At 40.0% G+C, this 13,089-nt stretch overlaps 1 protein-coding gene across 1 annotated transcript; it reads left to right on the top strand.

Annotated features, from left to right (window-relative positions):
• Positions 1 to 5,602: 5,602 nt before the first annotated feature.
• Positions 5,603 to 12,809, top strand: LOC117545533 (dihydropyrimidine dehydrogenase [NADP(+)]-like). Its single transcript, XM_034215349.1, has 7 exons — positions 5,603 to 5,743; positions 5,968 to 6,022; positions 6,394 to 6,515; positions 7,378 to 7,524; positions 7,772 to 7,834; positions 8,423 to 8,500; positions 11,593 to 12,809. Exons 1-7 carry the CDS (start codon positions 5,603 to 5,605, stop codon positions 11,755 to 11,757), a joined length of 771 nt encoding a protein of 256 aa, XP_034071240.1. The 3' UTR covers positions 11,758 to 12,809.
• The last annotated feature ends 280 nt before the right edge of the window (positions 12,810 to 13,089 follow it).

Below are 13,089 nucleotides of genomic sequence, written 5' to 3'. Positions count from 1 at the left end.
GGAAAGAGTAGAGCGATGCTTCTACTCGCCGAACACAGAGAGGGATTGTAGCTACACCCACGTTAACGGCAGAGGGAGCGGGAGCGAGAGCACTGCCTTCACCTAGCTGGATTAAATAAAGAAGCTTAGCCAGGCGGCTGCTGCTAAGAATCAAGCAGCACGTCTACCAGGAGCGGGGGCGAAAAACACTGCCTTCACTGGATGATTTAAACAACGAAGCTCAAGAGAACACGCCAGATGTTAGCCAAGCGGCCGCTGATAACAATCAGAGCAATACGTTACAGGGAGCGGGAGCGAGAGCACTGCCTTCACCAGCTGAGTTTAAATAAAGAAGCTGTAACAAAACATGCAAGATGTTAGCCAAGCGGCTGCTGCTAACAATCAAGTGAGATCAAGTCAAACACAAATGTTTAAGACCAGATAACTAGCTTCTAAAGAAGAGAACAGCACAGAGCCGTAGTTACAGTAGTAACTATGGCCAGTATTTACACGGCATAGCACCGTAGTTACAGTAATAACTATGGCCAGTACTTACACGGCTTAGAACCGTAGTTACAGTAATAACTCTGGCCAGTACTTACACAGCTTAGAACCGTAGTTACAGTAGTAACTGTGGGCCGGTGCCTAAAGTGTCAGCCAACGGCTGCACCCTAGATAATATAATATTGGGAGGATGAAATCCTCTTTAATGGACACCACATGCAGAGCACACAGCACACACAGTGAAGATTGTTCTCTGCATATCATCCTAGTACAGTAGTAGTAGACTAGAGTCTAGTACTAGGAGCAGTAAATACCACGATTTATAGCGCTACTGCAATCAAAACCATACGTTACCGGGAGCGGGAGAGCGAGAGCACTGCCCTCACCGGCTGAGTTAAATAATGAAGCTTAACAGTACATGCAAGGTGTTAGCCAAGCTGGCTGCTGCTAACAATCAAGCAACCAAGTCAAAACACATGTTAAGACCAGATAATAGCTTCTATGGAATAGAACAGCCCGCATAAAACCGTTAGGCCATGGTCACAGTAGGTAAACCATGGCCAGTTGCTTACATGGCTCGGACCGTAGTTACAGTAGTAACTATGGCCAGTACTTACCTTACTCTCTGCATCTAAACAAAACGGGCAAAATATGGCACACTGGGCTTTCCATACTACATTAAATGAGAGACGCAGCTTAAGCTGGGACTCAAATGCTAATGATAGCTCGGGCACAACGCCACCAAGCAGAACTTTCAAAAGAGCATAATAAGGGCAACTTTATGGGAGAGGAAGCGGGAACACTGTCGTCACCAGAAAGTCTAAGCCAAACCAATAAATAAGACCAGCAATCAGGACAACTTAGCTGGGAGAGGGTGCGGGGACACAGCCATCACCAGCAACAAGTTGACACAAACCTGTGCGTCGAGGCTCTGCCACAGCGCACAGCCGGCCCACAGCTCCTGGAGGAAGCGTTGTTAACAACCCGTAGCTCCGACTGTCAGTCGCGAAGCTGCACGCGGCCAGCTGCTTGCAGATGAAATCCCTCATATCAACGTTCAAACCTTGAACGCTTGTAGGCTACAAGAATGTAGCCGCGGTACTCTCGCGAAGCGAGCAAGATGAAAGGAAACCGATCCACTAGTGACGCCGGCCTATGTAGCCGTAGTCACGTGGATCACAGGTGACTTGTTTGTTATTAGGTACTCGAACGCGCATGCGTGCGATTGGACATCATCCAGTGCTAAAAGCACCGCCTCTGGCGGTCAGTAGGGACGAAATAGAACTGAATCGCTACACACTGAAATGAACACACTAAGAACACCCATGATAAGCTTGGACAAAAAACACTCACCCTGCTGAATATGAAAACTGGACTTGAAATGTTTCAAATACACGGAACATAGATCACAAGACATTGAAAAGGATATGACCCTGAAAATTATTTCTACAATAACACCATAACCAATGTGAATACTACACAGAAGATCAACTCAAAAGAAATGGAATGATGGATGGATCAATATCAATACTTACATTTTCATAGCAGAAGCCTCATTTCAACTGTATCAAAGATCAAATACTGTTTAAGGCAATGGAGAAACATGTTACAGCCCTAGACAACATCAGAGACCTGGCTTAGTGAGGAGCAAGCTGACATGGTTGAAATCGAGGTATACAACCTGTTTTTTACTAATAGGGACACATTCTAAAGGTGGGGGGACTGCACTTTATATTAACAAAAGTTACACACTGTTGTATATCAGTAATATCAAGTAATATCAAGTAAACAGTATTTGATCTTTGATTACATTTGAAATGAGGCTTGCTGCTATTAAAATGTCATATTACTGACAGACAGTAGATCTGTCAGTAATATGTATTTCGCTGTAGACAACATTATGGAATGCATAAACAGTAGAAATTGAAATGAAAACATCTAAAAACCTTCTGATAAGCTGCGTGTATAGAAACCAGGATCATGTATTGAAACATTTGAGAAAAAGCTAGCTGTACTTTATAACTACCCAAGCAGCAAGAAAATGCTCTTTGTATGTGGAGATTTAACATTGATTTGCTGAACCCACAAGAAACACAATGCAACTACAGAATTTATTAATTCTAGTATAGCAACAGTTTATATCCTACAATCACACGACCAACAGAATAACATCACACAGTGCTACACTCATTGACAACATATTCACAAATGTTATGGATAGGAAAGTAATAAGTGGAATATTAATCAATGACACAAGTGATCACTTGCCAGTCTTTGCAACAATACAGAACTGTACTAGGATCGAAAAAGACACCAGAAAAGTCACAATTACAAGACACAAAACACCAGAGTCTGTTAATTATTTTTAAAGAAGAATGATCTAAACAAGACTGGAACAAAGTGTATGTACCAGATGCAAATGAAGCCTATGAATAATTTCTACATATTCTATCAGGGCTGTATGAAAACATTGTCCTCGTGTAAAGAAAATAGTGAAACAAAAATATGCTGAAAAACCATGGATCACTAAGGGAATATTAAATGCATGTAAAACGAAAAATGAATTATATAAAGACTTCTTAAAGAATGGATCAGTAGAGGCTGAACAAAATACAAGACATACAAACTAATAAAGATAATACGATGTCGCAAATGGATCATTACAACAAATGAATTGGAGGATCAACAAAAATAACATTAAAAATACATGGAATGTATTAAATACCCATTATTAAAAAAGGAAATGGAAACGCACAATAAACAAACAGTTTTCTGTCAAAAAACGATACAGTAGTTTATGACATGACCTCAGTTGCCGAAGATTTCAATAAGTACTTTGTCAATGTTGGTCCTTGTCCTAGCTGGGGAAATTCCAAATACTGGTTCTAGTGATGGTGTTGAAAGTAAAGATATATATGTGAAGGAAATTATATTTCTTAAGAGGGACTGATGAAAATGAAATATTGACACAGTTAAAAAACTTAAGAGTAAAAGGTCTACAGACTGTCATGATATTGACATGTATACAGTTAAAAACATTATTGAATGTATAGCCAAACCACTACCTCACATCTGTAATCAGTCAATACAAACCGGTGTATTTCCAAATAAAATGAAAACTGCTAAAGTCATACCAATACATACATCTGGAGATAAACATGTACTGTCAAACTATAGACCAATTTCATTGCTCTCACAGTTTTCTAAAATACTGGAAAAGATATACTCTACAAGACTAAATGACTTCATCACCAAAGAACAACATACTATATGAACAACAATATGGTTTCAGAGCAAACAGAACTACATCATTTGCAGTTATAGAATGTATGGAACACATTACTAAGGCAATAGAAAAGAAAGAATATGCAATAGGGATATTTCTGGACCTTAAAAAAGCATTTGACACGGTTTGACCATGAATTATTAATTAAAAACTACAGAGATATGACATTAGAGGTGTTGCACTATCATGGCTATCCAGCTACCTACATAACAGGGAACAGTACGTTTGAACTACAAAGCCATAAATCACAACTACTGCAGGTTACATATGGGGTGCCTCAGGGCTCAGTCTTGGGGCCATTACTATTTATCTGTATATTAACAATATATGTGAAGTATCAAAAACTATTAAAACCATTCTTTTTTGCAGACGACTCACAGTCTACTCTGCTGTGGGGACAATATAGAACAGCTATTGGTCACAATGGAGAAGGAACTGAGCAGGATGAAGATCTGGTTGACCAAAATAAATTAACATTGAACGCAAGCAAAACCAAACTCAGAATATTTGGGAATCGATCGACCAATACAGAGAGAAAATCACTATAAATGGCGTCCAATTAGAAAGAGTATCGGAAATAAAATTCCTTGGAGTAATCATAGACAATAAATTAAGTTGGAAACCACATATAATCTATATCAAAGCCAAAATATCCAAATCAATAGCAATTCTGAATAAAGCCAAATACCTAATTAATCAAGCTTCTTTGTTTATGCTGTACTGCTCCTTCATACTTCCATACATGATGTATTGTGTGGAAGTTTGGGGGAAACACATATAAAACAAATACACATCCTATCTTCATTCTGCAAAAAAGAGCCATACAAGTTATACATAAAACTACGTACAGAGAACCAACAAATAAATTATTCATCAAACTAAAAACACTAAAACTACAAGACCTGGTTGACTATAAAACTATTCAAATTATGTTCAAAGCCGCAAATCAACAATTACCTCATAATATCCAGGGACTTTTCACATGGAGAGAAAGCATGTACATGTTGAGAGGAAACTGCATTTTCAAAAAACCACCCGTACGAAAAAATGCAAACTTCATTGCATCTCATCAAAAGGTGTTAGTCTGTGGAATAACTGTAACGATGCACTGAAATATTGTACAAGTCTATCTAAACTGAAAGTAATATTTAGGAGCCAAATCATTAATGGTTATGAACAGGACCTGTAAAATCCCATTTGTTGTTATTTCTTGTAATTGTAAAAGTAATTTCTTCTGAATATATATATATTATTGTTGTATGTTTTTGTTTCTGACATGTTCAATAAATTGACTAAAAAAAAAATATATATATATATACGTCAGATAACCATTTATTTACAGATACTGAATGTCAAGGGAGGGGTGAAGAAGGATGAGGGGATGAATGGATATAGGCAGGAAAAGATTAATGGATGAAGCAACAAAAGGAGGAAGGGGTGTAGGGGGAGGGATAAATGGTCAGAGGGATGTAGGGGGGGATGAATGTATGATTGAAGGAAGGGATGAATGGGCAGGGACATAAGGATGGAGGGATGAATTAATTCCTTTCTTAATGAATACATTAATAAAGGAAAGGATGGATGAAAGGATGTAAGAAGGGGGAGGGATGGTTGAAGGGATGGAGGATATAGGGAAAGGATGAGGTAGGAAGGGGAATGTATAATTGGAGAGGAAAGGGAGGATGGATGTGAAATCAGAGCCAAACGAGGCGGATGTGTTGATGTGTAGAGGTGTAGTGTGTAGTTATAGAATGCTACTTCTAATGTGTGTTCCTCTTCTAAACATTGACTTCTCCCAAGCCCCTCCCTGATCAGAAACACTGTGTGCAGGTAATGCCATCAGACCCATCGCTCTCAGGGCGGTGTCCGCCATCGCCAGAGCCCTCCCTGGTTTCCCCATCCTGGCCACGGGAGGGCATCGACTCTGCAGAGAGCGGACTGCAGTTCCTCCACGCCGGAGCCTCAGTGTTACAGGTGATAAATGAATGAATACATGTTACTGTTCCTATGATGCAGTTCTTGGTTTTAATTACATATTGTAAAATGGCTACTACTGTATGCATTTTTTTTACTTTTCACCACATACCGTTTTCACATGGTGGAATCAGTTATTAAGTCTTTAAAGAGAGAAATTCTGCAAATCTAGTGTTCCTCCCTCTGGTTTTGTCTGATTTTCTCCCTGTGTTTGACTCCCACAGGTGTGCAGTGCAGTCCAGAACCAGGACTTCACAGTCATTGAGGATTACTGTGTGGGTATGTAACTGTTTCTGCATGTTTTGTATTTCAATCGAAGGCATGCACTGAGCATTGAGATGTATTATTGCTAGTTTACAACAATGATCCAGAGGCTGGTTATTCGTGCCTTGTTATCTCAACAGGATGTACGCTACATTATTTTGAACTAAGTCAGCATTGACTTAAGAGACTGAAAACTCCTACTGGTGTAAATAAAGTTACTATAGTAACTACCACCTCACTAACAAAGAGCTTTTTCAACCGTACCTTTTTATCACGTCTGGAGAGTTAACCAACATAAACATTCTCCAGGCAGTGAACCTTAATGCTTCAGCTTTGAGACAATGAAATGATATAATAATAGCATAATGGTGGATATGTGTTTGCAGGTCTGAAGGCCTTGTTGTACCTGAAAAGCCTGGAGCTGAGGGACTGGGACGGCCAGTCTCCTCCCACAGAGAGACATCAGAAGGGAAAACCAGTTCCCAGACTGGAAGAGCTGGTGGGACAGGTAGGTTCTATAGAATAATAATTAGAATAATTGTGGTCAGATATCCTACAGCTTTTAATTGAGTTGAGATTATTCAAAATGATAAGCTATTTAGCTAATACATTACCCAGTGTCCTCTTAAACTTCTAAATAATTCATCTAAATCAGCCCCACTGGGAGTACATATATGGCAATTTCTGGTAGAAAACTGAAATGTTTGATCCCAAAAATGTCAGAAATGTATTCAGCATCCTCAACAAAAAAACAAAAACACTCCAGAATTGTTTTTAATTGTCTGCATAGGCTATAATGCCATTAATGCTAATTATTGCAAATTCAAATTCAAAAGGTTTAATGTCATAGCATATACACTAATTTAATGTCATAGCGTAGCAGAGTCTGGTATATATACATCCAATTATCCATCCATCCAATGTGTACCTTTCTATCTATCACATTTACACTTTTGAATTATACAGGTGATAACATCAAACGGAATAAGCAACATAAAATAGAGGTTTGGGGGCATAATCGTAGTAACGTACAACATTATTAAATATCTTATTAGGATAATTGACAAAATGATGGTCAGATACAGACACTACGAGAGGGCACTTCAGTGTTAATTCCAGTCTGAATGCTGGAATTACAGGATGAGTCTCAACAACCTGTCCAAAAAAACCTTCTATAAATACAGTCGAATTAATGATTCACGTGTTTGTCCTAAACAGCCTCGTAGCTCTCTACTGCCATCCCCACTCCCTGACAGTCTGATTTCGGTGTGTGTGTGTGTGTGTGTGTGTGTGTGTGTGTGTGTGTGTGTGTGTGTGTGTGTGTGTGTGTGTGTGTGTGTGTGTGTGTGTGTGTGTGTGTGTGTGTGTAGAGCCTCCCTAGCTTTGGTCCCTACCTCCAGCAGAGGACAGACGTCATCGCGGACTACAAGAAGAAGATCAGAAACACAGGACCTGAAGTGATAGAAACCGACATCAGACAGGTCAACTTGTCCAAAAAACCTGTCCCTGCTGTCAAGGTGTGACACACACACACACACACACACACACACACACACCCACACAACACACACACACACACACCACACACACACACACACACACACACACACACACACACACACACACACACACACACACACACACACACACACACACACACACACACACACACACACACGCTATTCATTATTGTGCTTTGTTGTGTAATAAAAGTCTTCTAACCGATTACCTTCCTGTGTTTTTTGCATACTGTGTGTGTTGTAGGATGTGATAGCCAGGGCGCTGCGTCACATTGGAACATATCAGGATCTTAGTAACATGGAGCAGGTAACAGGATTTTTACTCACATAATTTAACATAGCCTAAAGTCCACGGCAAGTGTTATGGTCATGTTTTCATGGACGTTTATACAATCAGACTTCTTTCTGCTACCAGAGCAGTCACCCAAAGCTAAATCCGGGACCAAAGGTTTTGATCATTCGAAAATAATGTATTTTAAATTTGAAGTTTTGATCCTGAACTTTGAAAAATACAATGAGGCATTAAAACTCTAAATAGTATTGAAAAGCTTTTTCAGGCTGAATATTATTTCACATTTATTGATTTTTTTATATTTGTGTCATTCTTTTTTTCACATGAATATTTTTATGCTTTCAGACTAATTTTTTTCAGGTTTCCAACTTTTTTTTTCTCATTCAGATTTTTTCACTTTCAAATCGTATTTTGTCGCCACCAGGTTTCAGGCATGTCAATTGCAGCTTGGATGTTTACATTGTGTGACACAAAGAGTAAAAAAACAAAAAAAACTGATGTTGGTTCATATACAATAAAAGGTCACAGATAATGACTTTGAAATAATTGATCATGAAAAGCTCATAATTGTGACCCCCCCCCCCCCCCCCCCCGTGTCCTCAGGTCCAGGCTGTGATAGATGAGGAGATGTGCATCAACTGTGGGAAGTGCTACATGACCTGCAACGACTCTGGTTACCAGGTACGTCACTCTGCCACAGTCTCTTTACTGTTAGGAAGACTCGGTGGGGTAAAGTACATTTACTCAAGTACTTTAAGTAAGTCAAACATTGAGGTACTTGAACCTTATTTGAGTATTTTCACATTATGCTATTTGTTGAACTTTTTACTCCACTATTATCCTACATTATTATAGGCTGAGCTACCCAGTAGTATGTAAATAAATCCATTAAACCCCACCTTCACCAGGTAAAAAACTGAGGTGATGAACACATGAATGCACCAATCATTTTGATAAAATAATTTTAAATGAACTGGTGTTTAAATGTACCTTTCTACATAACATATTACTTTTGGTACTTAAAGTATATTTTGATGCTAATACTTTTTACTCTTACTTAAGTATCATTTTGAATGCTGGACTTTTACTTAGCATAGTATTTTCACACTGTGGTATTGCTTCTTTTAGTTAAAGTGGACCTATCATGCTATATTTGACTAATATATTGTAGGGCCATACCTATATAAAACATGTCTGTGAAGGTTTTTTTCAAAATACCAAACAGATCATGCATTTTAGGCCCCGGCCCCACGAGGACGCATACGGTAAAACGCAATCGCAAAAAAGGCTTCCATCCACACGCAATAGACACCGGAAAGTATGTGTTCACACGAGACAGCTCCGTTTAGCTCCAACCGCTGGAAAAGCTGCAGTACATATGCCGAGCCTGTACGTGGCACTGTAACGGTACGTCCACACTGCAGCTTTTCAAAAATCTTGAAAATCTTGGAGCTGGGCGTGTCTGAAAGCTTGGGGATTTTTTGCAAGCAACGAGACCAACAACCACTCACATGAATCTCCCGCCCCCGACATACAAAGCAAAAAACCCCGGGGATTTTATGCGAGCAATATATATATATATATAAACTCCCCCAACAGGCGAAAACCTACCAGTTTCACCCACTGTCTCTGCCACCTCCCTCCATGCCTGGTTCCTCCGGTTTGTATCCCGTTAATAGTTCTGGTCGTAAAGAAACCGGGTGATTTGCTACCGTCATTTCTCGTTTGGAATATGAGGAAATGAACTGCGGTCTGGTTCTCCCTGCTTACACGCGGTTTGATTGGCTAGCGCTTCTACTGTCAGATTTGCATAAACGGGATTTGATTGGCTGACGCTTCCAGCTCAGCTTCAAAAGTAGAACATTGCTCAACTTTTGAATCCTGGAAATCCTGGAAATCTTCGCTTCGCTCCCCCACAATGCAGTTCGGCGACAAGCGAGGCAAAGTGACGTCATCCCCATTCAAAGTCAATGGGCAGAGAAGCGTTGGAAGCGGTTGAAGATTTGTTTTAAAGCTGCAGTGGACGTACCGTAACTTCCTCCACCAAAAGCAGCGAGTATAAGATCCCCCCCCGGATGTGTAAGGCACAAACAAACAAACAAACAAGGTAGAAGATGGCTGATATTTGTGCAAGAAAGGAGGTATTTTCGTGGACTGATGATGAGGTAGAACTTCTACTTAGGGTCACATTAGACTACAAAACTACCAAAACACAGGATAATGTTGACTGGGAGTCCTGCAAGTTGAAGTATAGCGCTATAGAGGACTTATTTCAGGCGCAGTATCCGATCCGCCATTGTTGTTGTTGTTGGCGAAACACATCAGCAATGACGCGGGGAACGTGGAGGTGAGCAGGAGAGGTGGGGAGAGGCGGGGCTATTGCGCCATCATTATCAGAAAATGATCGTATAGTCAGGGTGTAATAACGGAGCCGTTGGACCCCCCAGAGTGTTGCGTATGCCGTTCTATCCTCCTCTGGACCCGTTATCGTTACCGTAGTCGTTTACTGCCATATTCTGTCGTCCTAGTGTGGCCAAATGGTCTATATCAGTGGTTCCCAAACTTTTTGTGCCCAAGGCACACCAAAGGACAAGTAAAAATCTCAAGGCACACCTATTGTGCAAAATAGCCCTTATAACACGTGTTATCACTCATATCATGTAAAATATCTGTAAATGTGCATAATTATTTACTAATGCCAAATAAAATGTGACAAAGACAACTATATTACTCGTGAAATATTTATTAACGAAATATTTCAGAAATTAATTTGAAACTTTATCAAATTAGGCTTCATCAAAGCAGCAACACACTCATTTAAACCAGACAGGTCACAACATTAAAATGAGGCAAAGGAAACTCAGCAGAAATTCAGCACAGAGAACTGTCAATGCAAGGAAGCTGCATTGTCCATGGTCCTGAACTACAAATTATAAATTATAAATGTATTACTTTAAACGTGATATAAACAAACAACAAATAGCGTGTGCGGTAGCTTCACCTTAGCATGTGTTCTTTGCAGGAGCTTGTTGAGGTTTGACCACGTGGTGTTTCCAGCAGTGGATAACAGCTTCTGGCCTGGACACAGTTTGCACCTCACCGTCACATTCCTGTCTATTCTTCGGACGAACTCAAAGTAATGGGCATACCTCCACCCCTCGAAAGTTATCGCTGACTCAGCCATGTTTATGCAGCACTGCACGTGGAGATGTGGACGCACAAGTCGCGCAGATTACGTACATATAAACCTACAAAGTACTGATAGTAAATTAAAAAATAATTATTTTTGTGTAGTTGTATATTGCAAGAATAACGTATGGTTGCACAAAATCCCACGGCACACCCGGACTTGGACTTCGCTGCTTTTGTGGCAGACTACAGCGCCACTTACAGGCCTGGCATATGTACTACAGCGTCTCCAGCGCTTTCGAGCGGCAATGGCTGTGGCCGTGGCCCAACCTCTCATTCCCCTGATAGGTGGAGAGTTGCCCATATAGGCGGAGCACCCCTTTTCTGACGTCAGAACAATTAAAATCTGTATCAGCTCCGTTGCAGCCCCGTTTTTAGAGATTTGGGTATGGAGGAAAAGAGAGAGGGTTGTGTTTGCTGACACTTGGTGAGTTCCCTGGAACACCGGGGACACATATTCATGTATAAAAGACGTACAAAAGTGCATTTTGCATGGTAGGTCCCCTTTAAGTAAATAATATGATAATTATTCTGTGTATGGTAAGACTCAGTCCTGTAACCCTACGGTCTCTCTGTGCCCCCAGGCTATAACGTTCGACCCAGAGACCCACCTCCCCAAAGTGACTGACAGCTGCACGGGCTGCACTCTGTGCCTCAGCGTCTGTCCCATCATCGACTGCATCAAGATGGTCACCATGGCAAAACCATATAAACCCAAGAGGGGAGTGCCTGTCAGTCCTGTCTGCTGAAGGGACGGACTTCCCACCTATTTAATAATAGAAACAGATATTCTAATGTTTGTTTTAAGTCATCTGCAACATGAGGTTTGAGACATTTGTTGCCTTCTAAAATTGATGGAATTAATTTGGATGATGTAAAGCAGGGCTATCCAATTGGCGGCCCGAGGCCAAATCCGACCCCGGGGTGATATTTACTGGCCCTTTGAGATTAATGTTAAAAAGTAATCTACTTTTTTTTTGAAAGATTTTTTTTTGGGCCTGAGTGCCTTTATTCCAGAGAAGGTGTTAAATTGAGAGATAGAGGGGAAGACATTGCCTGAAAACTTCGGCACGCTCGGATTTCGAACCCACCTACTAGCTACTGTAGTGACAACTCCTGTCATTTATTGCATCTCTGCGTGAATGATTAGATAATTTCACCGAAATTAAATCAAATTAAATTATGTTGATGGTTAAATTAGCTTCACATGTAGGCCTACTGAGTTCTGAACTTGCCATTTAGATCTATAAAGGCTTTGGGGCTATGTTGTTTGATTTAATTAAAGACAATATATGCACTCCACTATGCTGTTGTAGTATTTACTGTATCTGAAACTCTTAATATGATTGCTCATATTCCAAGCCATCTTTTTCCCGGCCCCTTGCTTTGGATCATTTTCATCAACCGGCCCCCATTCCAAACTAATTGAATAGCCCTGATGTAAAGAGTTGAAAAGTGGTATAAAGATTACATCTCATTTGGTTTTTCTGCTTGATAAAAAAGAATGGTAGGGTTTTTTTGAGAAATGTAGTCTTGATTATAGGAAATACTACCAGCAATCATTTTGTAACGTCAATGTTTACAATAATGATATCAATATTCATTTTTCAACAATTCAACTGTTATTCTGACGCAAGTTACGAAATTGTGAATTATTTATTGTAACCCTTCTGTAAACACTTTATGTGAAACGCAATAACAGACTTAAATTACTTTTTTTAATGTGCATTAACTGTATGCTAAATGTATGTGTCTTTGATTGGGTCTATGAATAAAATAAAAGTTGTCTTATGCAGCAGCAGGAGCAATCATTTATTTAAAGGTCCCATGTCATGGCCATTTCTACTGATCATAATTCCATTGTTGAGGTCTACTAGAATAGATTTACATTGTTCAATGTTCCAAAATAACATTGGTTTCTCACAGCATCTCTGTCCTACACGGCTTGTTGGAGCTCCTAATCGCTGTAATGGTGTTGTAAGTTAGCATCGAGAGCAGCATACTTTAGTTCTAATGCTTCCAATTTAGCTGCACGTTCCTTGTTTCGGGTGGATGCGTACAGAGTGGTGTTGCTTCTAATA

Source organism: Gymnodraco acuticeps, unplaced genomic scaffold, assembly GCF_902827175.1.
Source record: "Gymnodraco acuticeps unplaced genomic scaffold, fGymAcu1.1, whole genome shotgun sequence".
NCBI classification, from domain to species: domain Eukaryota; kingdom Metazoa; phylum Chordata; class Actinopteri; order Perciformes; family Bathydraconidae; genus Gymnodraco; species Gymnodraco acuticeps.
The sequence above is the reverse complement of the archived record's forward strand: the minus strand, read 5'-3'. Positions and strand labels throughout refer to the sequence as shown.